Source organism: Calliopsis andreniformis, chromosome 6 (genome assembly GCF_051401765.1).
Source record: "Calliopsis andreniformis isolate RMS-2024a chromosome 6, iyCalAndr_principal, whole genome shotgun sequence".
NCBI classification, from domain to species: domain Eukaryota; kingdom Metazoa; phylum Arthropoda; class Insecta; order Hymenoptera; family Andrenidae; genus Calliopsis; species Calliopsis andreniformis.
The window spans coordinates 20,054,613-20,081,005 of record NC_135067.1 but is presented as its reverse complement, the minus strand read 5'-3'; the positions used below and the strand labels follow the sequence as shown (position 1 = coordinate 20,081,005).

The 26,393-nt window shown below is 35.3% G+C and overlaps 6 protein-coding genes across 10 annotated transcripts in view; 2 read left to right on the top strand and 4 right to left on the bottom strand.

Annotated features, from left to right (window-relative positions):
* The window catches only part of Ubce2h (ubiquitin conjugating enzyme E2H), a 30,495-nt gene extending 26,557 nt beyond the window's left edge, over positions 1 to 3,938 (bottom strand). For both annotated transcript variants that reach the window (XM_076381581.1, XM_076381582.1), the window contains exon 1: positions 3,721 to 3,938. In XM_076381581.1, the coding sequence (XP_076237696.1) occupies positions 3,721 to 3,773 (53 nt within the window). In that variant the 5' untranslated portion in view covers positions 3,774 to 3,938. The remainder of the gene's footprint in view (positions 1 to 3,720) is intronic.
* Positions 3,939 to 6,611: 2,673 nt separating this feature from the next.
* Wls (Wnt ligand secretion mediator) lies at positions 6,612 to 9,714 on the bottom strand. Its single transcript, XM_076381685.1, has 12 exons — positions 9,525 to 9,714; positions 9,089 to 9,276; positions 8,906 to 9,011; positions 8,699 to 8,823; positions 8,462 to 8,617; positions 8,203 to 8,380; positions 7,998 to 8,125; positions 7,884 to 7,889; positions 7,635 to 7,796; positions 7,336 to 7,563; positions 7,104 to 7,257; positions 6,612 to 7,018 (listed from the first exon to the last, which is right to left on the bottom strand). Exons 1-12 carry the CDS (start codon positions 9,628 to 9,630, stop codon positions 6,918 to 6,920), a joined length of 1,638 nt encoding a protein of 545 aa, XP_076237800.1. The 5' UTR covers positions 9,631 to 9,714; the 3' UTR covers positions 6,612 to 6,917.
* Positions 9,715 to 10,131: 417 nt separating this feature from the next.
* On the top strand, positions 10,132 to 14,607 carry Strip (striatin interacting protein). Of its 3 annotated transcripts, none has more exons than XM_076380863.1 (11): positions 10,132 to 10,442; positions 10,529 to 10,651; positions 10,775 to 11,058; positions 11,140 to 11,668; positions 11,745 to 11,988; positions 12,067 to 12,221; positions 12,302 to 12,546; positions 12,620 to 12,847; positions 12,918 to 13,089; positions 13,156 to 13,360; positions 13,444 to 14,607. In XM_076380863.1, exons 1-11 carry the CDS (start codon positions 10,440 to 10,442, stop codon positions 13,707 to 13,709), a joined length of 2,454 nt encoding a protein of 817 aa, XP_076236978.1. In that variant the 5' UTR covers positions 10,132 to 10,439; the 3' UTR covers positions 13,710 to 14,607. The 3 variants fall into 3 exon arrangements, with proteins under 3 accessions (XP_076236978.1, XP_076236977.1, XP_076236979.1); XM_076380862.1 differs by having other exon boundaries at positions 10,147 to 10,237; XM_076380864.1 differs by lacking the exon at positions 10,132 to 10,442 and having other exon boundaries at positions 10,559 to 10,661.
* Zw (glucose-6-phosphate 1-dehydrogenase Zw) lies at positions 14,105 to 22,860 on the bottom strand. 2 transcript variants are annotated; one of them, XM_076380865.1, is made up of 7 exons: positions 22,715 to 22,860; positions 16,970 to 17,094; positions 16,528 to 16,895; positions 15,717 to 16,315; positions 15,437 to 15,642; positions 15,210 to 15,370; positions 14,105 to 15,130 (listed from the first exon to the last, which is right to left on the bottom strand). In XM_076380865.1, exons 1-7 carry the CDS (start codon positions 22,728 to 22,730, stop codon positions 15,040 to 15,042), a joined length of 1,566 nt encoding a protein of 521 aa, XP_076236980.1. In that variant the 5' UTR covers positions 22,731 to 22,860; the 3' UTR covers positions 14,105 to 15,039. The 2 variants fall into 2 exon arrangements, with proteins under 2 accessions (XP_076236980.1, XP_076236981.1); XM_076380866.1 differs by lacking the exon at positions 22,715 to 22,860 and adding an exon at positions 18,438 to 18,562.
* Positions 22,861 to 23,385: 525 nt separating this feature from the next.
* On the top strand, positions 23,386 to 24,127 carry LOC143180338 (small ribosomal subunit protein mS37). Its single transcript, XM_076379999.1, has 3 exons — positions 23,386 to 23,472; positions 23,636 to 23,765; positions 23,834 to 24,127. Exons 2-3 carry the CDS (start codon positions 23,639 to 23,641, stop codon positions 24,064 to 24,066), a joined length of 360 nt encoding a protein of 119 aa, XP_076236114.1. The 5' UTR covers positions 23,386 to 23,472; positions 23,636 to 23,638; the 3' UTR covers positions 24,067 to 24,127.
* Positions 24,128 to 25,682, bottom strand: LOC143180339 (uncharacterized). Its single transcript, XM_076380000.1, has 6 exons — positions 25,453 to 25,682; positions 25,259 to 25,387; positions 25,011 to 25,196; positions 24,675 to 24,942; positions 24,405 to 24,594; positions 24,128 to 24,328 (listed from the first exon to the last, which is right to left on the bottom strand). The coding sequence occupies exons 1-6, from the start codon at positions 25,662 to 25,664 to the stop codon at positions 24,252 to 24,254; spliced, it is 1,062 nt and encodes a 353-aa protein (XP_076236115.1). The 5' UTR covers positions 25,665 to 25,682; the 3' UTR covers positions 24,128 to 24,251.
* Positions 25,683 to 26,393: the final 711 nt, after the last annotated feature.

Genomic DNA, 26,393 nt, shown 5'->3' with positions numbered 1-26,393 from the left:
AAAAATGTCATCCTAAAACGAAGATTAGAAGGCTCACCCAATAACAACGACAATGGAAAAAGGGAAATGTAGAGACAGAGAGGGTGAGGGAGTAACTTGTCGAGGCCAGACGCGGAAGAAGACAAAGAGTGCACGCCTGCAACCGAACCGAGTCAGAAACCGCCGTAATTTTCTCGACGTTCGCGTTTACGAAATAACCCAGGCTGAATACGTATACACACAGCTTTCGAGCGGCGGCGGCGACGAGAAGCGAACGAAAGCCTAGCGCGAATATCCTCGGTCGACGAAAGAAGCGACGGGGTGAACCCTTCCCTCCCGACGAATTAATTATTGCGACTGCTAACCGGCAGAATTAACTTTCACTATCCGCTATGAACCGCGGTGGCCGCGCGGAAATAAGATGATTCACCGTTCGCCACCGTGAAGAACATCGTTCCGTCACCTCCAACTTTTTCTCGGGTGAAACGCGCATTTTAAAAAAGAAGACGAATGCCGGCCGATATGAGAAATTCCTCGGATCTTTGAACCGACGCGTTCATCCATAAGAAAATGTGCTGGAAGTCGTATCAGAGGGAGGAGCGTAGGTTGAATACCTTTAGTAAATGAGAGTCGAGTTCACGGGACGCTAGTTTCTTACGCGAAGTAGTCTTTTGTATCTGCGAAACGGTTAATTCCTAGAGGGGTATGCTTTTGTCGAGATTCCCCTCTTTCTTTTTGCCAAGACTGGTTACGCAGTTAACCCCTTAACGCTGACGACCGTGTCGGACACGAGCTAATCTAGATACGGGATTACTGGGTTTAGCTCGACTAGAACACTGGTCAAGCGCATTTTCTGGAAGAATATCGAGAATGGTCGACAAAGTCCTATGTACTGAAATCGTGCATTTGCGAAATTCTCGCGTGACATTGGGATTCCAAGGTAATGGTATTGAATTTTGGTAACTATTCCAAATAGAAGCCAGGCAACGTGAAGATGACCTGGGGTTAACTCTAATACTCTATTTTCTGTGCAGAATTATAGCAGGAGTTGCGGCTTGCACAATTTGTAATGAGATAAGCAGCCCCGAGCGATTAATTGATTTTCTACTAACTATGGTGATTCTAATTAAGTAATTCAGCCATTAGGGAAATTCTCGTTAACTCTCTCTTGCATTATTACTTAGTAATAAATTATGTACCATTGAAATTACCGAACAAATATAGGTACTAAAATACTTCAACAATAAACGAACAACTCTACAATTAATAATTCTGAAACACCCTGTACACTAAAAATACGTATGCAATATTGAAGGCGAGTAAATATAGTCTGCACAGAATCCTAAAAATATGCGAAAAATCAGATTCGGTCGAATTCAGTTGAAACGGAACCGCGGGTGTTGAACGTTACAAATTTATAGGAAGAAAACATGCAATGACGCTCGCCACGCGAAAATAGATTATCGTTAACGTGTTATGCACACATCGTGCAAGGAAACGAGAAAGGCTGTCTACGAATTTGAAATTCGCGGTAACTCCGCGGAACGGAAGCGCGAGGGAGGAGGAACGCAATTTACTTTGCTCGACGAATGCTTGCAGATTTCATGCTAAGCCCCGACAAAGACTGATCGATGTCACGAAGCATAAAAGAACTTTGTATGGAAACTCTATCATCGCTCTGCAAAAAACTGTATACGCGAGAACACGCGTGCACGCGGAGTGATAAGCGTAACGCAATGTTACAGGAAAAATCGATTTCTTACGAATCGAGGTCAAAATAGAAACACAAGCGTGCACAATGTTTCAATTAAGGACTTCGTAACAAAAACAACGCTTCTTAGTTTTCCTCTAAATTAAAGACCTCATAACCAAAACAGTGTTCGTAAAATTTTGATTTTTTTTTTAGTAAAAAGACATTCTAGAGGTCAGAAACGAAATTCACAACATAATAGAATTAATCTCATCGAAAATGTAATATGTTCACTGCGATAAATATTTTGTTAAACAGAACAAGAAATCAAAGATGCTACAGTATTTTTTGTTCTCCTAAAAAAAAGATAGAATCATATCAGACGACAAATTCCGCAATCTGTTCTTGTGCAAAAAATCGTGAAACTGGGTAAGAGTTATTTTTGCTAGGAGCTCCTGAATTAGATGCAACGTCAACGTTACGTTACCTTACGTTTAAATCGTAAACACGTAATAAATGAACAACAAATAATTCATCCTTTATCGACGATAACAGTAATTACGAACTCGTTTACGCAAGCATTAGCAACGACGAAACGATCGCGTTCCTCCGCGAAGGTGCACCTTTGTTCTTTGCACCTGACTCAAATAGTAGCCGTGCGCGCGACGGGGGTCGGAAATTATTTAGTCACTAGAGTCACGCGATTTATCGGAGATAACGATGTTTTTCGCGAAAGGGATATCGATTGCGCCCCGCTCGTATCTCTCGCTTCAACGTACCGCGCGTTTTATTTTTACATTCATCCGTAAAACGTTCGTCATTTTACGTCATTCCCGAAACGTTTCAATTCGAATCGAAATGCCAGTGACGCAAACCTGGATGACTGATCTATTATTCTATGCAACGTTATTATACTCGAACAAGCTATATAAGTACTTTGACTCATACTAAATCTCTGTATTGCGTTCTTTGACAATCACTGTGCATATTTATTTTTGTTAAGATAGGATTTTCTGCGAGAGGCCGCAGCGTCCACGCACTCAATATAAAAAACGATGAAAAAACAAAAACGGTAGATTCAATGCATATCGAACAACGTTGAATGAGTTCGAATGCAGCCAATCAGAGCGTTAATCCTATACGGAAAATCCTACCTTTATAGCAATGCGTCCATGTATATACCTACAAAAAAAATACGACAGCAAAGTCATTCATTGCATAAATCGAAATTGTATAGACGACTCATAGGGAAAAAAAAAAGAAAAAAAATAGGGAAAGAAACGAAAGCTAACCTCGAGATGCTGCGCGGTAGCGTTAGCGCACGAGACAAAGCTGCGCACAGAGGACAGAGTCAGCTGGTTAAAAACAGCTGGTTCGGTGATCAACGAAACGAGGAATTAAATCTATGGCTCTAACACGATACAGCGTGTGCAGTTTCATGATATTAAGTCACACGAGAAAAGGTTCTAACCAGGCTGTAAACTCAATATTCTCAAAAAACGTAACATGTGCCTTTCCCCGATACAACCACAGAGATACCCCTCTAATCAAAACAGCTTTGACATTGCACCGCACCTTATTCCTCGTCGACCTATAAACCAATCCTGGACTGATATAAACAACAACCGATTCCGCCATGCAGCAACGCACACTCGCCTGCAACCGTACTACGTAGTCTTGTTGCATTCGCAACCATGTGCAGAGAGGTGTGCTCTCTTGCGCTCGATCGCAAGCACGTGCGATAGAGCGAAAGAGAAAGAAAGAGCGAGAACCAGAGAATAGCGGAGAGAGGGGGCTAAGAGAGGAGGCGTGGGGAGAGTGTCGGTAGGGAGAGAGAGGAGGAGGTGGTGCGCGCAGAGTAGCGATGTCAAGGGAAGGGACGGAGAGGGGATAACAGAGGGAGGGAGAGAGAGGGAGAGAGAGGGAGAGAGAAAGAGAGAGAAATAGATAGAAAAAACGGAGACGAAGGAGAGAGCAAGAGAAGTGAGATAGAGAGAGACACACACAGAAATAGCGAGTAGGAGGAATAAAAAGCGAATTTTCAAGGATACAATTTGAGAACGTCCGTGTCCATACGTCGTTTTCCAGCGCTGGGGGACGACATATTTATCGTCTATTAACGCAGCAGAGCCCTTCGCAGCAAGTCCTTGAATCAGCTGAGCTCGAGTGTCGTTCCGAAGAAGGGCCTCCGACTGGCCCGCGTTTAGTGTTTATCACAGCCGTATACCACCGAGCTTAACTTTCTTTCGGTCTATCCACACCACTGTGTTAGAACGCACTCCTTGTTTTCCCTTGTGCTGGCTCTGGGTTTAGCCAGGCGAGAGCTGTTCGCCAGCCCGAGAAGGGACGAAATAAAAAAACAAAGACACGCGCGCGCGACGAACGCTGCCTCGGTCGTTGAATGCTCGGACGCCTGGCCCACGGAGGAAAACGACACGAGAGGCCGAATACCGCGACGTCAGCGTACAGCGATGTTTTCCACGGACGAACGGGCGCACGGTCCCTCGTACAGCAGCGATATACAAACGGTCTTCCTCTTTGTCCGTGCGGACACAGACGAAAAATCCTCGGGCTAGAGAATCATTTCATAATCACCGATACGGGAACCCGTCCGTCCAGAGACTCCCTCGTATTCGGCAAACGGCACGGTTTCTCGCGCACACGGTTAAACAATCCTTTCCCCTGTACCACCTCCGCCTCCGCCACTTCGAAACGCCTGTTCTCTCGTGCACCCCGCGACCTGTCAACTCACGGACTTTACCACATCTGATTCCGTTTCTGCACTGCTCTCTTGCTCGCTGCTGCTGCCGCTGCCTCTGTCTCGCGTCGTACCACTGGATGCGCGCGCACCACCGAAAATCCCTATCCCGCCGTGCCACCAGCGCTGCCTCTAGGGCAATGTCACTAGAACAACGACAAGTGCAACGTAAGGTGGAGGATTATTGGATTGATTCAGAAATTCGTGGCGCCTTGGTTTTTCCTTTTTTTCAGCTTTCAGTAATCTTTCTTTTTTTGTTCCAGGAAATAAATATAGTTCGTTGTTTCTTAGTAATAATATATTTCGATGAATTTTCACACTTCACAGAGAAAAAAGGGAGAAGTCGCACGAACTTATAAGTAACGCAAAGCATTTCGATCTTTTTTTATTTCTTTTTTCTTTTAGCAAGGCGAATTCAAATTCTGTGGCGTTAAAGACGTACTGATGAGAGGACGTATATTATTTATTGATACATTTTACCCAAAATTTTATCAAGGAATTGAGTGTGGATTGTTGCACTGCGCAGGGTTCGCGTGAAATATGAAATCATGAATTTAAACTGCGCTTAAGTGGATAAAATACACTTGACACATACCTAATAGATGAATGTTTAATCTAGAAGTGTTTATTAATCTGTGATGTTAATAACTTTTCAATTAATAGTAAATGGAAAAACTTATTAAATGCAAATTTTAATGCAAACGTTAATATTGCGATCAAAAGAAACACGTTCGAGAAAATCACTAGTTTTTGGTAGCACTGTGACATAACCCACTTCAATGATGTATGCCATGGAATTTGAATTTGAATTCGCTGTATTATTTCTACTGACATGGCAATAAAATGCGAATACATAGAAAGTTTAAGAGTAATGCAATACCTTTCTGGAACGGAAATAATAAATCCAATATTTATTGAATCTTGGATAACGTGACATTCAAAGTTAACCCCTCATACAAGTGTATAAAAATAATTTAAGTGAACATTAACAGCGGCAAAGTTGTGGAAGAGAATTTTGCTGTATGTCAGATCTTGTAAAAGAATAAATTGCACGGATAGTTTAAAGAAAATTGAATTATTCAATTAGATTGCCGTCATACAGTTTGCGTTATGCGAAAGACGTTTATAACGTTGAAACAAAAGACGATAAATATAAAAAAATCATTTTCTATTCTGCTACATGTGATCGCATGCTTGGTATTCGATAGTAGACGTACGATATGTTGAATGATTTAACAATCTTATACTAACAAATCGATTTATTATAAAAAATGTATAAAAATGGTAAATATAAAAGTTCGCGTAATACACCAGAAAAATGTTCAAATTGAATACTGCCCTGAAATTGAATAATATAAGTACGCATAAAAATATGAATCTTTTGTAAGTACTAACGCATTACACTTGCGGTGTGTTGTATGTATAAAATTATTCCGAAAATATTACAGTCAATAATATAATACAAAATTATCTTCGAGGTTATACTATATCGTCATGTTAAATACGTTACTAAGTATAGAAAATACTAATCCTGTTGTCTCAAATATAAGTACTCTACGTAAGTAGCTAATGTGCACTAAACTTCATTAGAATAATACAGGTTATTGCACCTTTATCTCGTCAGTTCTACGTTGCTGCATGCATGTTCTATAGTCTAATAACCATATAAATATCATGTTAAAACTCATACAAATTTCTATGAAATCAATATATAATAATATTACAAAGGAACTTAACAATGCCAAAAAGACATTTGCGTTTTTTGCTATACAGGGTGTCTCATCATTCATGGTACAAACTGAGTCAAGTAGATTCTATGACTGGAAATATTAGTCGCGTGTACTCGACTAATATTTCAATTTAATTTTCTCGAAAACAAGAAGGTGAGATGTTGTTCCATGAATTATGAAATACCTTGTATAACAAAACAAAAAAAAAAGAAACATGAATACTTGTATTCAATACTATAAATTTAATTAATTGTATGATCATGAATATTAGTTACAGATAAATGCCCAATATTGATATGTACTCTAAAACGACGGATTAGATTACTTGCTCTAAAAAAAAATAGATGCTATGAAATTTTCTTGTGGATTAGAAATTATTATTCCAAATATGAAAAAATTAATTTTAATCAGAAGATATGAATTAGGTTTAAAATGGAATGTTCTATGAAATAAATATATAATTCTAATGTCATTGTATGCAAAAGTGGAGAAAATGAAAGATTTTAAATGAATTTTTCGCACATTAGGTACCAACTCGTCTTACGAACTTAATGAAGCTTACAAAATATTTTTTCTAATAAATAATTAATTTTGGCATAAGATTACTTATAAGAGTATTATCAGTCCTAAAAATTTCTACAAATATGGAGAAAATTCCGTTCAACCATATTTATAGTCTGACGCGTCCAACGTTTAAGTACAAAAGTGTTGACTGGTCGATTGCCATTTTTTGAATAATTTCCTGAAACATGCATCCTCTTTATTCTACTGCTGTTTTCCGCGCAAACGCTGTTAAAGACAGCATTTCGTTGGGATCTGTTGATAAACGCGAAAATTCAATTTCTTCGCTAATACTATTTTCTGTAAACAGTTAAGTATGATCAGATGAAAGGTTAGATGATTAGATGAAATGAAATGACATTAGAAAAAAAATATATCTAGTTACCGGATGGTTCAATAGGCCATTGCTTATGAGAAGGTGCATATAAACACAATAGCGCTATGATATAAATATTCCACATTCCGTACACACCAGTGAAAAATGCTGACGTCATTTCTAAATGCAATTCTTCATCCCATTTCCATTGACCTTCAGCGACCTGTATCACATTTTTTTCGAATAAATTAGTATGTAATCAATCTGTTCCATTTGATATTTTAAATTACAATATAAGTACCTGGCCTAGAATAAATCCAATAACAGTCAAAGAAGCACACAATAGTGTGGCTATCATTAAAAATTTAAATCGATATATTACACCTTCATAATGTAAACGTCGTGCTGAACTCATACTAGGTAGTGCAGCTCTTTTTGCACTAATATTCATGAATACTTTCCATATCATATAAGCCAAGAATATTAAGTATACACCAGCTGATACTCCAGCCAAAATTATAAATGACAACTATCGTTTTATATTAAGGAATCTAAACATTCTCAATAAAAGTAGCATTTTTCTCTGTTGTAAAAGGATACAGCAAATTTAGTCCCAAGATCTGTAACCCAAATCGAATAGAACGGATTTCTTAATTGAACTCCACGTTCACACATGTCGAATACAAACAGTGACAGACAACCAATGCCGACTGCAGAAAGGTGACGCCAATAACACTTTAAAGAATTTCTTTGTTCACCTTCCTAATTAATGAAAAATAAATTACGTACATAATGTTTCTATGATATCAAGATGGAATTACTGAAAAATGTATATTGAAATTAACTCACCTGTATCTATTTTAGGTAAGCAGCAACGCATAAAAAAGACATGTCATTAGTATATTAAAACTGATATTTGATCGATCGAGTTCTTATCTTCACACGCCTATTTTATGTTCTTACCATGAGATGCTCTCCGGCAAAAATAAGCCAGAAAGACAACAGAATTGCATAGAATACTCCTTGTCTGATATCGCCTAACAAAAGCATAAATGGCATGTCATAGGCGAGCGTTAAATACTCCAAAGGCACTAGAAAGTACAAGAACCAGTAATTAAATACGAATAGTTGATATATATGCTGCAGAAATAAAAAATATACAACGCACTGTTTAAAAATGTTAGAGCTATGCCCAGTGCTAAAAGCAAGTACTCCAAAAGAGCTGGTGATCTTGAAAGCATGTGCACTCGTCGCCAATACCACGCAAGAACACATATGACAATCGGGAAATAAATAGTTTTCAAACTCACCCACACCTTTGTAAATCCACCATTTTGATTTATGGCCTATATTATAAAAAATACAAATAAATATAAAATGTTAAATATATTAAACCCCTACAGAGATTTAAAAAACTATAGATTTACCGTCAGCCATAAATCCGTTATGTGTCCTAATCCTTGATTAATGTTTCTATCAGTATCAGCAGGAAGGCGAATATTTAAAAGATAATAATCATGAAACAGAGATCCCAGTTCAAACAATGGTACCACACTACAATTGTAATTATATTGCTCCATTGCCTATAAATGTGATACACAAATATTAAAGAACATATTTTTTATATAATGGATCTAAGAAAAATTTATCTGATAACTATTTACATCATCTATACTGCAATCTAACATTCTTTCAACCACTGAGGATGCATATGGTTTCCAACCATCATCAGAGTCTCCCTTATTCCTATAAGCAAGTCTTGCATCCAATGTAATCTTAGTTCTTGGAGCTATAAAAGGTAAAAAATATATATACAATTAATTTATTACTATATAAAAATATTAAGTATAAAAATATATCTCGTAAATTACCAATTTCTATTTGACTATGATAAACAATATCCACTTGTAAAACACCTATTAAATTTTGTTGCCATCTAGAATAATCAAGTTGCATGTTATTTCGGGGCACAGGCATCTATAATAAATAAAAAGTATTACAATTTTTAATTGTGTCCTAGACTTTGTACTTAAAAGAATACCTATAGCACTTACTTGAAATGTATAAACAACTTGATATGCCTGATGATGATTCTCAAGAGTAAAACGATTCATATCAACAGGAGTGCAAGATCCTTTTCCCCTTGAGTAAAACCATTTGTTTCCACCAGGTTCTGATCCATTCACACGAATATCCTTGCAAGGTGTACCAAGTATATTTTGACTACTAGCTGGTGTAGGAGCTAAAAAAAAAACAGTATATTTCACTAATATATCTAGCAATTATTTAGAGTAACTAACTTCAATGAATATAATAATTCATAAAATTAAGACTCCCCACAAAGCTGATGTTTTTTATAAGTAAAATCCTTTGTGAAGAACTTGAAGAATATGAATATACAATAAAGTACTTATACAGACGAATTTTTTTTACGTTTGTACAGATTTCTAGTTAAGAAATGACTAAAGTGACTGACATTTCTTCACTTACCGATGAACCCGCCTATTAAAAAACAAACTATTTGCGCGACGACTAGTAGAATCACAAGTACCGATAGTTTCCTGCCGCTTAGATTTTCTATGATAGTTCCCTGCATCTTTCAAATCAAATTAGGTACTAAAATTGTTTAGGAAACTATCTATTTAAAGCACAATGCCACTGGAAAGGACGCACAACACTGACGCTGTCATCCGAAGAGTATGTGAAGAGCAGTTTAACGTGCTTTTCGAGTAGCTTCGGTTTTCAAAATGGAAGCTGCGCCATACCAATGTTTACGAAGATTATTGTGAAACTCACTAAGAATTTCTGGCAAGCCAATCGTCTCGGACTCAAAGCTGCCAATAACTTTTAAACAGATTTAATGCTTTTGTAAGATAAATTAACGAAAGCTTAAGTTCTCCTTTAAAAAGTTGCGAATACGCCGGAGAGTTTTCAATAATTATCGAATACAGTAAAGAACATCGATTTCTTCATGAATAAAAAATCGATAACAAGGCTGATCGATCAATCGACTGAAGAACATCGCGAACGATTTAACACGGTCGAAAGAAATATCGATTCTTACATTAAGTCGAAGATGCATCCCATACTGCATCTTTAATCGCTATTAGAAAATGCTGTGTGACGTAGGGATGGATGCAAATGGAAATGGGAAGCGTGATTTTCCCCGAATAGTTAAACCTCAACGATTTACAAATACTGAAGTGAGTAAATGCTTTGTCAACTAAGTGTGAAAAACCTGGCGATAGCCGTCGTCGAGATCAGGTTGTTTCTAACCTTCTCGCTAAAAGCGCATACCACTATTTAATGCCTGGATTGTCACAATCTGTTTATCAGAGAGATACGTGAATAAAACGTTTAAATATACTTTTCCGAACAGTAATTGTCGAAATTGATATTCACGAAATGGTATATAAAACGTCTTTCTTATATTATAGAAGACTAGCATTGAGCCAATGGCACTTAAGCAACTAACTTTATATTTTTATGTTCAGGAAACAGTTGAATCTGTAGATTTGGATTTGGAATTTGTTTATGATGATGCAGATACATATGCCAATGAAATTGCTGAATTGTATAGCTACACAGAACAATATGAATTACATGTCAATCTTACTGTAAGTAAATGTGTATTGTTACCTGTTTCATATAAGTCCTTGTTCATCAGAATTTGAGGAATCGATATAAAATCATCTTGTTACCAAAGAAACTAATGGGAATATGTGTACATTGATCGTTAGGCCTTTGAAGAACAAATGGAGTCATATAAATTACTACCTTGGTGGCAAAACTTGACAGAAGCTCAAAAGAAGTCAGTCATTTACAAATTGTTAGATCAACTGGAAGTTTCCAATAAGCCATTGAGAATGAAAGCAGCACAGTGCATTTTGTACTTGGTGCAAGGTTGCTGGGCTGAAGTACAATCTGATAAAGAGCAACAAGACTGGACAAGAACAAATGTAATGTTATTATATGAAGCTGGAGTTTTCCCAGCATTTGTTGAACTTCTTAATATTGAAATTGAGTAAGTTAATGTTTCCAGGGAATAGAAACACAAGAATGAAAACTAAATAATATCTTGCAATTTCTTTCTTCTTATTTCTAGAAACAGTACAACAGCTACATCTGCAATGAGAAAAATAGCTGTTAGTCTTGACGATTCTGTTGACTTAAGGGTAATCTTATCTGTTTTATACATTATAACAGAGGTAATGAGAGAAGAAATGAAGGATTTAGAGAACAGTATTTATAAGGCTAATGTTGAATCTTTTAAAGAAGATCTAATAAATCCATATGGTGAAGAGTTGCTGATAGTTAAACTTCTTGGTATGGTAACATGCTTCTGCAGTGGATCAGCTCCACACTTTCCTATGAAAAAAGTTCTTTTACTCCTGTGGAAGTTGATCTTAGTATCTCTTGGTGGTATTGATACACTAAGAAAATTGAAAAAACAATACCGTGAAGAAGCTGGCCTTGATACACAACAGGAAGATACCATAGAAGTTGCCAAAACTATGAGAGCCAGTTCTCCTCCCATACATGCACCAGATTTGCTCATGTCGCAAAATAAGAAAAAAAATTTAGAGGAGTATTTCAATACTCCTTGTGCTCCTAGTACACCTAGATTTAGACGAGTATGTTTTCTTATTATTTTAATCTGTATTTAAAATTCTTAGTCTTATTAAAGTGTAATCCTATGAATTATATTAGCAATGTTTGAGGAAACAAAAATCATTGGATGAACCACTCCTGGGTACAGAATACGAAGATGGAAAAATGGAAAATAACACCACAAATAATGAAGGTGAAGGAGATGTGAATGTATATACAAGCCAATCTGGCCGGAATCAAATTCATTTCGGATACCGGCATATGCAACCGCGTGGAGAGCCTATCATTGACCTTCCTAACACTGACCTTCCTAGCACTGATCCTCAGATCACTAAAGGAAAAGGTAAGACTTATTCCTACATTCGTGTTTTAAGTAATATATATCTTGTAAAATTTTAAGTATAAAAATGTGGTTTTACAGGCTTGCCATGGACACCAAAAGTAAGGCAAAAGGATGTAGACACTTTTCTTGATGTATCGAGATTGAAATTCGTTGGTTACAAACTACAAGGAGATAGAGAAAGCTTAGCTGGGTTGCCACAGCCAATTCATGAGGGTGTTAATACACTTAAACGAGTAAGTTTGGTATTTACACAGTTTATAAATTCCCTATTTGCACTTAAAAATAATGATGTTATATAATATTATGTGTTTAGCATATGTACACATCTTTGGCTGAAGTACAAATACAAAAAGAAGAAGAAATCGCTAGAAATCCTTTGAGTACTCCAGAACCCCCAATTCGTCAAACACCAACAGAAATTTTGTATCAAGCTATGTTACCAAATCTTCCACAATACATGATTGCGTTACTAAAAATTCTGCTGGCAGCTGCACCCACCAGTAAGGCCAAGACAGACAGTACTAACATTATGGCTGATGTTTTACCTGGGCAAATGCCGTAAGTAAATTGAAATAGATTATATGCACACGTGTACATACATTTTATTACCTTAATATCACGTATCTTGCAGAATGACAGTGGTACAATCGATGAAACTTGGCATTGATGTTAACAGGCACAAGGAAATTATTGTTAAAGCAGTTTCTGCAATTCTACTTCTTTTACTAAAACATTTCAAGCTGAATCACATTTATCAATTTGAGTTCATGTCACAGCATTTGGTATTTGCTAATTGCATACCACTCGTTTTAAAATTCTTAAATCAGAACATTGTAGCTTACATTGAAGCCAAAAATATGTAAGTCCCTGATATTAGATTTTTTTTCACATTTCTGTACGTAAGTTGTACTAATCTTTTCCACCTATAGTATTCCCATTTTGGATTTCCCTATGTGTGTTATCGGGGATCAACCAGAGTTGACTACAGAAAATCTTGAAATTGGAGATAGCCAGGAGTACTTATGGAGAAATGTTTTCTCCTGCATTAATTTATTACGTATTCTTAATAAATTGACAAAATGGAAGCATAGTAGAATTATGGTAAGTGAATTATTAATGTTCGTAATTTATTTGCTAATAGATGTTAATTTTATCTAATTTTTCTAGATGCTGGTCGTCTTTAAATCATCACCTATATTAAAACGCACGTTAAAAGTTAGACACGCGATGATGCAGTTATATGTCTTAAAGTTACTTAAAATGCAGACCAAATATTTAGGTCGACAGTGGCGAAAAACAAATATGAAAACAATCAGTGCGATTTATGCAAAAGTTAGACATCGTTTAAATGATGATTGGGCATATGGAAATGGTACGGCATACTTAAATAATTAGATTCTATAATTTTACTAGTGTATAAAAGATATATAAATCCTCTAATTTTCTAACTCTTAGATCTCGAAGCACGACCATGGGATTTCCAAGTGGAAGAATGTGAATTACGTTCATGCGTTGACCAATTCAACAACCGCCGATACTCTAATGCTCCCAAAGCTAAAGATATGCAACCTGTTGATACATCTGTTATATCAGTGCTTGGTACGGAGGTGGAATTAAGCGAAGAATTTAAACAAAATTATGAATTATGGTTACAACAAGAAGTATTTCAAAGAAGTATTAATTGGGACGAATTGTTGGATCCTGGAGCGTGTGAGATTTAAATTTTGAATAAGTGTACCATATGTTAAGATCGTATTTTCGTCAACTCATAGACTTGGATCAAATTTTGACATTTTTACAAATTACACGCTATCGCGAAGTGTTCAAGTAAAAAAGAACATTGTCATATCGAGGAGTCAGAAGCTGGACTTAAATTTGGTTTGTATACATTGAGAACTGGTGAATGGTCCTAATCTAGCAGACGTTCAATAAAAAGACTAGTGAATTTTAAAACGACTGTTTACAAGAATAACGTGGAGTTTTTTTACATTTGTTTTTGTGTGTATTTAATTTGTGCAATGTCCATTGCTTGTAGCGATACTTTACTATTTAGAAAATATATATAATGATCGTCACTTACGTATTTAGAAGGAGTTAAGATCAATTTCTTCAATAATTCATACCGCTCGCACTTTATTATTTAAGATATTGTTAATTAATTTTTAATAATATAAGAATTAATCCGCGAATGGCATACCAACATGAACTTCCCGTATTTTATATAAGTTTTATATGTACTCAATTTTTGCATCGTGACAGTGGTAACATATATGATGATAAACATTATCGTGATATTTACAAAAATATAAATGTTAATGTGTATGACATTAATTTAATCTAAACTACATTTTTATAGGAAAATTGGTGAATTTTGTAAATTAAATATTATTTTTGTTCACTGTTAAATGTGGCAGTAAAGTATCTGACCTATGGATTTATGTATAGCTGTTCCCTTTGTACGAAGCGAGAAAGAAAGAAAAAAGGAGGAAGCTGAATAGTAGACCGAACTTACAAAAATTCATTAATTCAAAAATTTCATGCTCTTCTGCCATGGCATTACTTTATTTGATAGTTAAGTATGTAGATCATTTGTTTTATAGATTAAACAGTTCAACTTTCTCCTATTTATTTATTGCAGTGTATTCCACAACTTTTGTTGCTCGTCTACTGTACAGAATATTATATTTCATGTGATTGGCATCATGTTTAAATCGTCAAAAGTAAATAAAATGATTATCTACATAAAAATTAGAGTTTCTGAATCATTTAAACAACTATAACATATACTTAGGCTTTACTATTTAAATATCTCATATTGTCTGCATATTTTTACCAGTAAAACTGCTTTCAACAAATGAAGGGATTTGATCTCTCAATAAATTACTTATATAAATTAATTGTATATGCATATAAAAGTTTAGAAGGTACCTTTGTGTATAATATAAAAATATTGATTATTATGATCACAGATGACGAATCGTAGTACAAACTTTTACGTCTATATGTATACAATATGTGCATCGTACAACTTTAAATGTCTCAAATCCGGAATTATGGCTTTATCCATTTATACGATCCATAATACGTAAAATTGTTTAACCTCGCCATTTCATCGGCTTCTTTAGGTCCCCGTGAACCATATCTAAAATTTAAACCACATAGAATGATAGTTCCACCATCACCGAGAGCTATAAATTAAAAATTTCATTCTCGTCACTTACTTATATGGAATGGGTTTAATTTGTTCTTTCTCTATTTGATGGAGCAATGGCGTGAAGATTCTCCACGCTTCCGAGAGCTCATCACTGCGTACGAAGTGCATTTGCGACCCACAAAATACATCCAAAATTAATCTCTCATAGGCGTCAGGAAGCTTCAAATCCTATAAGCCAAAATATTCATAAAACCGTGCTTTATCAACTCGATGAAAATACATCTCCGTATTTACCTTATATCTACAACCATAAGTCAGATCCAACTCAGTTTCCTCCATATCGAACGTGATACCAGGTGACTTGGTCATCATTTTAATGTACAGCGCCTCGCCAGGCTGAACTCTTATCACTAATTCATTCCTCTTTGCCTTTCCATCAAATATATCTCCAGGCACATCTTGGTACTGTATTCTAACTTCCGCTTTCCGTTCATTTAGAGCTAATCAACCATCAATTTTTTTATCAAATATTCCAAAATCTGCTACTGCATTAACAAATGAGCTGACTACTTACCTTTGCCACACCTAAGAATAAATGGAACACCATCCCATCTCTCGTTATTAATTCTCAAAACTGCCAGCGCAAACGTGGGCGTGTTAGAGCCAGCAGGCACCGTAGGATCATCCAAGTAACCCAATCGCGCATCAGAATCATCCGAGTTCGGGTCTCCTACGTACTGTCCCAATACAACATTCCCTAATTTCACAGGCTTCATACACTTCAGTACCTTCACCTTCTCGTCGCGAATATCGTCTGGATGGCAAGAGGCAGGCTTTTCCATCGCCACCAGGGACAAAATTTGCAACAAGTGATTCTGCATCACGTCCCTGATAATCCCAAACTCGTCAAAGTACCCACCCCTCCCTTGCGTGCCGAATGGCTCTTTGAACGTGATCTGCACGGAAGCCACGTTGTCTCTGTTCCATGTTGGACTGAATATCCTGTTACCGAACCTGAGGGTCATTAGATTTTGGACCATCTCTTTGCCTAAATAATGATCGATACGGTAAATCTGTTCCTCCTTGAACAAAGATGCTAAGTGATCCGATAAATGTTGAGAGGTAATCGCGTCTCTACCAAATGGTTTCTCTATGATGATTCTTGTCCAGCCTCTGCAAAGGAAAATGGTCCTGTTAACTTTAATGGTACATTTGGTAGATTATACTGTCTAATTATGGACTACAATTACAAAAAAAATATGAAATTTAAATTTCTCCATTTTTGGAGAAATTATAATAATAAAATATTATTAGTAGATACTATTTTTCTCCATAGTTGGGCAATACAGTAGTTTGTGAGGCAAAGCTGCATGGTGGACACTTACTTATCACCCATGCAAACGTTTTTAATGTGTACAGTCACGACCTCGAAGACGCTTGGTGGTAAAGCTAAGTAGAACAATCTGTGAGTGATTTGGTGCGACTGTTCGTGTTTCCTCAGCTCTTTGTCCAGTGTCTCAAACGAGCTCTCGGAATCGTACGTGCCACAAACATAATGGTTCAATCTCCAGAACTCCTCATACTTATTCTCCTGACCTGGCTTCACCTTCATATAGGGATGACATTTTTCTCGTAGTTGAGCGATGGTCATATTGGTCCGGGCGTAACCGAAGAAAGTTGTGGTCTTCGGCAGGAGATTATCCCTGAAGAGCCACCATAGAGTCGGATAGATTTTTTTCCTCGCCAGGTCGCCCTATTGGGAGATATAAGAATTAGATATTTTTTCTAATTTATGATAATAATTAAATTAAATGTTTAGATATTTACCGAAGCTCCCAATGTGACGAAGACGTGAGGATAGAGACCATCGAAGTGGATGCCTTCGAGGTGATCCATTTCCTCCGACTTCAGCGACTGCCTGATGAATCGCAGGCTTTCTTCCGTCGACGCCTCTGCGACAGAAGGAAAGATCTGTATTAATAGTAAACCTGGTCGCTGGAAAACTTTCTTTTAAACGGCTTCCAATCATGGAAAACTCTTGATTTAATCAGATCTACAAACAAATCACCTCTCATCCTGCCTATAATCTTATCGTTTTATCTTTGAGCAAATACATACCGACATATATTGTAGTACCTGTAAATTCTTTATGTGTTTAACTTAACAGTTTAAAGGAGTCATTGAATTAAATTATTACACTGAGCAAGTAAATTTATTGTAAAAAAGTATACTGAATTTTAAGTGGTAAATATGGTATGAGTCTCAAGAGACTTTTTTCTCATTCGTTTGAAATGTTTTCTACTTAGAAACGATTGCCGACATTTTTCCTCAAAGCACGAATAGTTTTTAATTATAAAGTTCGACTCCATTGCGAGGAAACTATTCGTCTACTCTGATGCTGACATTGAATTATTTAAAATAAAAAATAATTGCAAAATTATCTGAGTATTATTAGTGACGTAACACGCTGCAGATAAAAAAATGATACAATATTCACCTTGCACGATTGCAATTATTTTTGGTTCCTATAATCAGTATACTTTACGTTAAGATAAACGTTCATTATAAAACAAACAACTAATTAAGAATTGATTTTTAAAAATAGCAGAGATGTATAACTAAAAATACTTTTGATTCAAAATTTTTAATCGTAATTAAAATAATTATTCTTCATTTTCTGCATTTTTCAAAACTATTTCTGTGTTTAGTAATAGAAAATCATCTAAAGAACAATATCATTGACATAAAGCATCGCAATTGTTTCGTCGGATGTATACAACTCATACTAAACGTAATTGTCAGTTAATACGATGTTGTAAATTATGTATACATCCTGTCAATACATGTATCACTCACACCAGCTTCCACGAATCTTACGTAATGTTAAAAAACTGACCGCATCATGCTAACGACACGTCTTTCTACCTCAACAGTGTGCGAATACAAATATGTAAGCTGATGATATGACCATGAACGTGTGAAATAGGCGGTCATGGAGAAAAAAGCTCACAATTAATTAATCCTTCACGTACTCAATAGACAATTTACAGTAAGAATACAATTCTCAACAATTACAATCGCAATTGCTATATAATAATATGCTAAACACTCTATCGGCTAGCAGTGACTTTAACGCCTTTGCGAAATGGTTAAAAAATCCTACTGGTAAAAAAAAAAAAGCAAAAGAAAGAGGGATCCATGTGTTTACACTCTCAAATTTTGAATATTTATACATTTGACTTGAAAAGACTGATTCCTATTTCAGTAATATATTTGAAATGTAACTGCAACTTACTCAACATGGTAAAAATGGTCCTTTCGACAATTTGCAATCAAAGGAAAATTGAAACACGTAAGCTATCCCGGAAGCGCGCCGTGACACGGAAGAAAATCGCTCGTTAACTCGACTTGCCACTTCAACCGTTCGACTCCAACTGAACGCGGCAATCAGTCGCGGTAAGTATTTCGTATCATCCAAGAGGATGCACAGTGTCCAAATACAAATTCCACTGAACATTCGATGGTACTTGTCAATTTTCTGGAATTACTTTTTGCTTATCTTTCACGCGGTGAGCGTCTGCGATTTTCCTTTATAATTGTTCATCCGTCACATCTGAAAGGATCATCTACCTAATTGTACACGATGATCGTGCAAGATACAGTAGAGTAGTTAGCAACTACTGAACTATAGATCTCTGTTATGTTGTAACTCGAGTTTTTTTAATTCTAATAGATTTCTAGTAGTTCAGTAACGTTACTAGGTAACGATATCACTACATATCTTTGATACAAAGAATTGTTAAAAAAATTATGATAGTGATATATGGTATTATGTAATTGTTTTTTTTATACGGTGTAATTCTGTTTTCTTGTCTGAAAATAAACTGTGACGACCCTACTTCATTTCAATTTTCTTTTTCTTTTCTCAAATAAATATCCTCGATGCCCTTGAATGTTCTGGAGTTATTTTATCATGCAACGGTCTAAAGAATTTAAGCGGTGAACCTTCCAATGACCTTCCTTCTCAATATTTTTGCATGTCATTCCAGGAAATTTATTCTTCACCTAAATTTCCTCGGTAACCGTCACTGTACGTACAAATCCCTACCATACCGATCTCTTTTGTCCCGTAACACTTTTTTTTAAGTGAAAAGTAAACATTGAAACACTTTTTTCTGTCAAGTCACCAAGGCGATCCATTATACGATTACCACACTTCATCTGAGGTACGAAATCTAAATCGACCTTTCTCGTTAAGAAATCGTTAAGAAATCGTTAACGAAATAGTTATTGAAATCAGTTAACAAATGTAGATTTGAAAAACGATTAATAGGAACATTTGAATTATTACTCATATTAGTTCGGATAATTCGACGACACTGAAAGCATCAACAGACGCACGTGGCGGTTAAGAAAGAAAGGGAGATAAAAGAAAAACGAAAGAGGAAACAGAAAAATACAGCTCTATGAAAACGCACCTTGAAGTTGGAGCCTCCCTCCCGTGCGTCCCAAAAACAAGAAATTCCTGCAAGAATTGACACGTTCGAGGTGATTGTCTAACTGTTTCGAACAAAGTATTTACGCTGCATTCTATCCCCAGATTTCATGTTTATCTAATTGTACACGGTGGCCGTTGCAATCTATTATAAATAACTAAATACGTAGATTCATTATCTCGAACTCGCGGGTGTAGTGGACGAAATTCGATTATTTCTTCGCGAATAACTCTTGTCACCACTTTACGTCCACCATAATTTCAAGCACATGTGCTCTACGTATATGCACCCTTTCTGACTGAAAACATGGCATGAACTGAACCCAAGTTAAGACGATCACTATTAAAATAATCCTACAACTGTTTAATGTCGTAGGGAAGCAGCGCGCGCGTGCCACACCATACATATACATACGTATCGTCTCGATGGTCAAGGACGCGATAATGAAAAAAAGTAATGAATGAGAGTAACTCATTTCAAAGATTCCTCGATTATAAGAGGAAACAATGTACACTCTGGCATGAAAGAATGAATTATTTTATTACTTGTATTTTAAAAATAATGTAAGGAAAGTAGCTTTATTTCGTGTTGAGATTGAATAAATACTTTTCAAATATTTTATTTAAATAACGCACAAGCCTCTCTGTAAATTCGTTCTTACCCATCTAACAATAAGATAACTTGTTGAGTAAACACAACGCGTGACCAGCATCCTGATATTTCAGCGTGACATTGTTACGAATAAACGATAGAGTAGAAGCTTTATTTATTAACGCTGTACCTGGTTTATCGAACACATTGCTAACGAACTCTTGTATAAACTTATATCGTTGCACAGCGTATGTAGATGTAGATATATATGTTCCTTGTATTTCATCAGTGAAACAAAAGGTAGCGTATTATTCGGACGAATAAACAGTGATGGTAGGAAGAACCAGTGGAATAGTGGACTCCTATTATCCGGGCGAACCGGTTATCTGAACCCGTATGCCCCCCTGACGTGTCCGGATAAACGGAATCTTGTACATCACTTTTCATTCATCTTTAATTTAATTATATTTTATCTAGTGGTCCTTCTTTACACCTATTTTACTTAAAATTTTGTTGAAACGAGATTGGAAAGCTATCTCCAAAACAAAAAATTGTCCTAGGAAAGAATAATCTACCACTAAATTCCTTAAAAATAATTTTCAATGATGTTATTTACAAGATAATTTACATAGCTTTTTATACATATACCACAGCGGCCTGATTCTGCGATAATATTGTATGCACACCATATGCGTTTATGCATGCATGCATGTGAACATTTGAACAGTGAACGCACGCGTAGAGCGACCACGCGTGAACCTTGCGAAAACGAATGACTCGGCAACAAGTGACTCGTATCGCACGCGAGATGGCAAAATAGTACTCGAGTAAAATCGAGATGTAATCGATTGATTTCGTTGACGACGAAACGCGACAATAAACAGGTTGATCGATGGTGTAAAGTTCGTGTTCATCGCGATACGTCTCGCTAATTTACTACAATGACATAACTCAAAAATCATAATTTTTTTCGAAAAATCAGGCAATAAGCGATTTTTTATACCAACAATTCAAATTTATTGTAATGAATAGACGATATTTATGCGTGAACTTCGTTGCATCGAAATAAAAATGTATATTTCTTGATTACGTGGAGCTTAAAAAAGCATCGCGTGTCGTATGACGTAACTATAAAAAGGATTAATTGTCACAGAAATTAGAATTACAGAGCATTTGTAGTCACTTTACACGTTAACAATTGAATTTATTTATTCCCTGATAATAAAAATATAGTAAATGAGAGAATATAGTATTGCAACCTGATACTAATAGGCTAATACCTTAGTTACGATACAAGTAATTAAGCAAAATGGAAAACAACGATAGTCGTTAGTTTTCACAGAAATTCTGCGGATAAAGATGTCGCTGGAATATATATACTTAAAGAAGTCAAAGTAATGTGCGTTTGACCTGCAGCGCCACCATTAATGTGCATTTACGCGCAATTTATTTGGCGCCTTTTCTTCAACAAAAACGGTTCCTAGTTAAAAAATTTTAAAAGTCGCGGTACGATCACAAGTACGCATCGACTGATAATGTTTTCCTCGTAGGCTTATCAACAACACGTGACACAACTCGTGTGATTCGTAGCATCGTACCACGCCATGACCGTAGATGTATGCGCGTTTGTTGGTCCTCTTTATCCCAATTTCAACAAAATGCATTTACCAGAAACGAACGCTCAATTAGACCACTTTTTTTACAATAAACTCTTTTCTAAAAATTATCCTTTTCAGTTAAATCCATGCCACTAAAAGTGAATGTACGCGAATCCCATTATTTTATGTTGAAACCTCCAGCTAGTTAAAGTAGCGGTACAGACCTACTTTTCAACTCGGTTGCAACGAATAATGGCATTGAAGTATTATGCAACGAGAGAAGCGTAAAAACTTAATGACTACAACAGAATGTAGAATATCAGTGTAGCGTGAAAGAAACAAAGGAAAACTGAGAATTGAAAATTGATAATTATATGTGTCATCAGATGAGTAGGAAATTTACTCGTAATGCGTTGAGATAAACAGGTCATTATGAGCCCTAACACTATCTTCCTCTCGTCTTTTATCGAGTCGCGTGATGAGCGGAAGAAAAATCTGTCGTATAATTTTAGCATGTAAATATCCCGTAGAGTTGTCGAAAAAATTCGTACGTAAAAGCAGACGGTAATTGAATATTAAAAACATAAAAACCTATGCAAGTGTACGTGTAACTGTATTGGGAGCATCGCGCACGACGAATGCGCGATCATACGATACGGCACACTTATCTACATAGTTAAAATTTACAACCGTAATATAGTCATCGATGGCAACTGTTTAAAGAATATAAATATAACGAACATAATTCATCATGCATGCTACGTCATGCATAATGACGAACGTAAAAAAACAAAAGAGAAACTATTCAGGTGGAGTATGTTGGGCTGCAAAGTAGTTGACGAACGTAATGTTACAACAATAAATGATTTAAATAATAGTAAACTCACTCCTAACTCTCTCCATCGTGGATAGTTAAAGATATGGAAGATAAACAGTTCGATTGGTAGTATAAATTGTCCTGACAAATTTCTTGTATCTTCGTACACGAGCCGTCGGTGGTTTCAGGAATGTACTATGCGTATCGTCAAAACGATAATATGATGTATCACTTCCTTCAATAAGGTTGAGGTTAAGCATAAAAAAAGCAATGTGACGGGACACGCACGACACTGATCAACTGGTATTTCAGAATCCTGTTCTCAAAGACATTCGTTTCTTAGAGTTCCCCGCCACCTTCCAGTTCGATCAGCCGATCTCTTCATGCTTATGTACACTTTCCCTTTTATACTCGTCTATTATAAATACTGACGTAATTATCTAATAGAACATGATAGTAGAATGTATGCTGAAGAGTCTAAATTCTAAACAGAAGAAGTTCGTATACACAAGTATAAGTTTTTAAAATTATATGTCATAAATGTGAGTTGCATCTGTTTAAATAAAAAGTATGCCATTAATATTAGACAGCCTGATTTACCCATCTTAGAATAATACAATTCTTTAGTTCTGAAATATTTGGTGTTTTAGGAGTCACAGGCTTCAAGTATAAAGATATTGTATGTTAGGTATTCTAGTATTCGTAGAATCTTTAAACTACTCAATCTATATATGTGTGTGTTGATAATGGTGTCGCCATCTGTTACGTAGGATATTTGGAATGTTTCCTTTGGAATAAGTACTGGTACTGACGAAGATACATTGCAAAGTAGGTGAAGTAATTGATTAAAGAATATTTTACGAGTGACCTTTCGAGTTTCACTTTATAATTCATAATATTGTATCATTAATCACATTTTCATTGATACGGATCTCTAGTTCTCTCGTTTCTAACCTCAAATTTGTAATGCTGAAATATTATTTTTCCATAGAAAATGCGGCTGACAGTACCTGTTACAAAAAATGCTAGAGCACCTCAGAATCCAAAGACTGTACCATTTCAGCAATGGTATCCACTTAAATTACAAAATAAAGTTTCTGGATTATCTAAGAATAGAAAAGGTAAATTTCATACATAGTGTTTTACAGCCATTTTTTTAAATGAAATGTTTCAATATTTCTTTTTTCAGAAAATACATGTTTGTATGAAATGTCACTAGTATTTGCTTGTCTAAAGAATAATGAGTTTCAAAATAATCTATGTAACAAGGAGATTCATCAGTTTCAAACATGTGTCAAAAACTATGAATCTTTTAAGAAAACTCAAAAACAATTACAGCAGGTAGGAGTTCCTACACCTGAGACTGTACATTTTACTGACTCACAAATTAATTACTTATTACGTAAATATCCTACTGTTTAGTAATTTTAATATTTATACTTTATAAGTCAATTGTATGTAAAATATACTCATTACAGTAAAATACTTTTGTATCATTTCTAATTATCAGTACATTGTCAGTCTTTTACAAAATTTTTTTAAGTATATAATATATTCAGAAATTAGGTATTAAAATGCATTAGTAAAGTATATTACAATGTGATTAGTTACGAAGAATTTTCTGTGTCACTTTGTTTGATTGTCTGTGACTTCAAGCGCTTTAGAGCTAACCGAGTAGGGTAACCTGTGCACACAGAAAGAAAGCAATTATAATTTTTTATGACATAAACAACAAGTTATAAATGATTAAATATACGTACGAAATGGATAATCACTGTTACAAATGCTTGTAATTTCTTGTATAGTGTTTAGTTGGTGTTCAATACGTTTTAATACTTTATAGTTTTCCACTTGTTCATCTTTATAATAGTAGTATGTAGACAGTAATATAACAGCACATAAAGTAAGAGCAATTTTTCTGTACATCCATGTTGTGCTTATTAAGTGCTCCTAAGTTGAAAATAATTCGTTTATTTATATTTGAATCATTGAAAATTAATGTTCCTTTCATAGTACTAATTTTATAATACCTTATAATCATTGGAATGTGGCATAGAATTATGGTAATACTGAACTAACATTCGTTCTATGATAACATTCAAACTTAAGATAATGAAAAGTGTGATTCTGGCATCCATAGTTCTTTTAGAAGAACTAAACAATGCACACAAAATACAACTAACTGTATAATATATAACAGTTTGAAACCATGACACTTCACCAATAATCCAGTTTTGAAATGTACGTAAGTATGAAAAAATTTCAAACAATAATTCTTTCTGATCTTTTGCAGTCTCCCTGTAATAATTAGTAGTAAAAAATACTGTACAATAATGCTACATCTATAGAAGTCTTATGAAACCTACTTAAAATCTTTCACCATATTATTAACGCTCTCAGATGAAGATTTTAACACAGTACCAAGTTCCTTTCCATGATCTAGAAGCTCATTTTGCATTTTAAGACTTTCTCTTTGACTTTCAAGCATGGTTCCTTGCATTTCTGAAGCTTCTAGTAGCTGTTCCTTCATTAGAGAAGAAACTTTGAATAATCTGTAATAAAGGATCAAGACTGAAAGTATTTCTTCAACAAATTTAATAACCAGTAAACTTACTGTTTAATAGTATTATCAGTTTCTGCCTGCCATGCTTCATAATTTAGATAAAAACACATATGTGCAGCGTGTATATAAAATTCATTATATACATTAAATGCTCTGTCTGACATATTGTTGATGCAATTTCTACAAAATTGAAGAACATATTATGATGTTATTAAGTAAAATTACTCGTAAAGCAAAGTGTTCACCTGCGTTGGGTTTCTGAATTACTGAGATGACAATCATAAGTTTTGTGTCCTGAATCTTCTAGAAAACAATGTGTTAATTTCAGAGCGAGAAGGGAATGCTCTTGGTCATTTAAACTATTGCAGCTAATTTTCAAAGATTTCAAAGCATCTTGCCAACAGGCACCATGTTGAGAAAGAGATGATTTTGCTACAAGTATAAAGACAGTAAACATATGTGTACAAATTTTTACGAAAAATAAACAATTATAATCATTTTGAAAAAGAAATTAAGTGGTACCTTTAATCATTTGATATTGCTTTTCTCCTAATTCCTTTAATACCGCACTCCCCTCAATTGCAATCGAATAAGAAATCGGCAAAAATAAAACAGTGATCATTTCTATATATTTACATTATATAAACTATACACTGTATACAGACGAATATTCTATCGATTCGACTGTAGAACTTTGATTAAGAAGAAATGATTATACATCACATTGTTATGGGCAAACGTACTTTATAACGTACGCATTCGACTTACGATTTGAATTTACTAAGTGTTCATAAACTACTGCACGCACAGTAACCAACACGCATCGTAATTAAAATCTACATATTTTATAATATATGAAAATTATTCCGAGTCAACCGTACAATTAAATTCAAATTTGAATTTCCACTTCGTAGCATATGAAATGGATGCATTCTAGCGCGCGTACTCTATTCGTAATGAGCGTAAACAACAGAACATCATGGTGGCTTTACAACATCACCAGTAGAAACTAAAACGCTAATTAGAATGACCATAAAGAGTTATTAAATATGAATGAATAATCTACGAATTTTCTATTATGAAATACAATTTGTTAAAACCAACGATACTTTTTTTTAATCTCATCGAAACGCTTTATTATGTTTCCAATGATTTCCATGTATATCCTCTTAATCTACGAATAAAA

Bases quoted from the DNA above. Each gene is read 5' to 3' on its own strand.
- Wls (XM_076381685.1), bottom strand. From the start codon at position 9,630: ATGCAGGGAACTATCATAGAAAATCTAAGCGGCAGGAAACTATCGGTA. The intron at 9,012-9,088 runs GTAAGTGCTATA...TATTTATTATAG, and splicing joins AAGTTGTTTATACATTTCAA to ATGCCTGTGCCCCGAAATAA. The intron at 7,019-7,103 runs GTAACTAGATAT...AACTGTTTACAG, and splicing joins ATGGCCTATTGAACCATCCG to AAAATAGTATTAGCGAAGAA.
- Strip (XM_076380862.1), top strand. From the start codon at position 10,148: ATGCTGTGTGACGTAGGGATGGATGCAAATGGAAATGGGAAGCGTGAT. The intron at 11,989-12,066 runs GTAAGACTTATT...GTGGTTTTACAG, and splicing joins TCAGATCACTAAAGGAAAAG to GCTTGCCATGGACACCAAAA. The intron at 12,848-12,917 runs GTAAGTCCCTGA...TTCCACCTATAG, and splicing joins TACATTGAAGCCAAAAATAT to TATTCCCATTTTGGATTTCC.
- Zw (XM_076380865.1), bottom strand. The intron at 15,371-15,436 runs GTAAATACGGAG...TTTGGCTTATAG, and splicing joins CTTATGGTTGTAGATATAAG to GATTTGAAGCTTCCTGACGC. The intron at 15,131-15,209 runs GTAAGTGACGAG...TTTAAATTTTAG, and splicing joins ATTAAACCCATTCCATATAA to ATATGGTTCACGGGGACCTA.
- LOC143180338 (XM_076379999.1), top strand. From the start codon at position 23,639: ATGCGGCTGACAGTACCTGTTACAAAAAATGCTAGAGCACCTCAGAAT. The intron at 23,766-23,833 runs GTAAATTTCATA...TTCTTTTTTCAG, and splicing joins ATTATCTAAGAATAGAAAAG to AAAATACATGTTTGTATGAA.
- LOC143180339 (XM_076380000.1), bottom strand. From the start codon at position 25,664: ATGTTTACTGTCTTTATACTTGTAGCAAAATCATCTCTTTCTCAACAT. The intron at 25,388-25,452 runs GTGAACACTTTG...TCAATTTTGTAG, and splicing joins AATTCAGAAACCCAACGCAG to AAATTGCATCAACAATATGT. The intron at 24,329-24,404 runs GTACGTATATTT...CTGTGTGCACAG, and splicing joins TAACAGTGATTATCCATTTC to GTTACCCTACTCGGTTAGCT.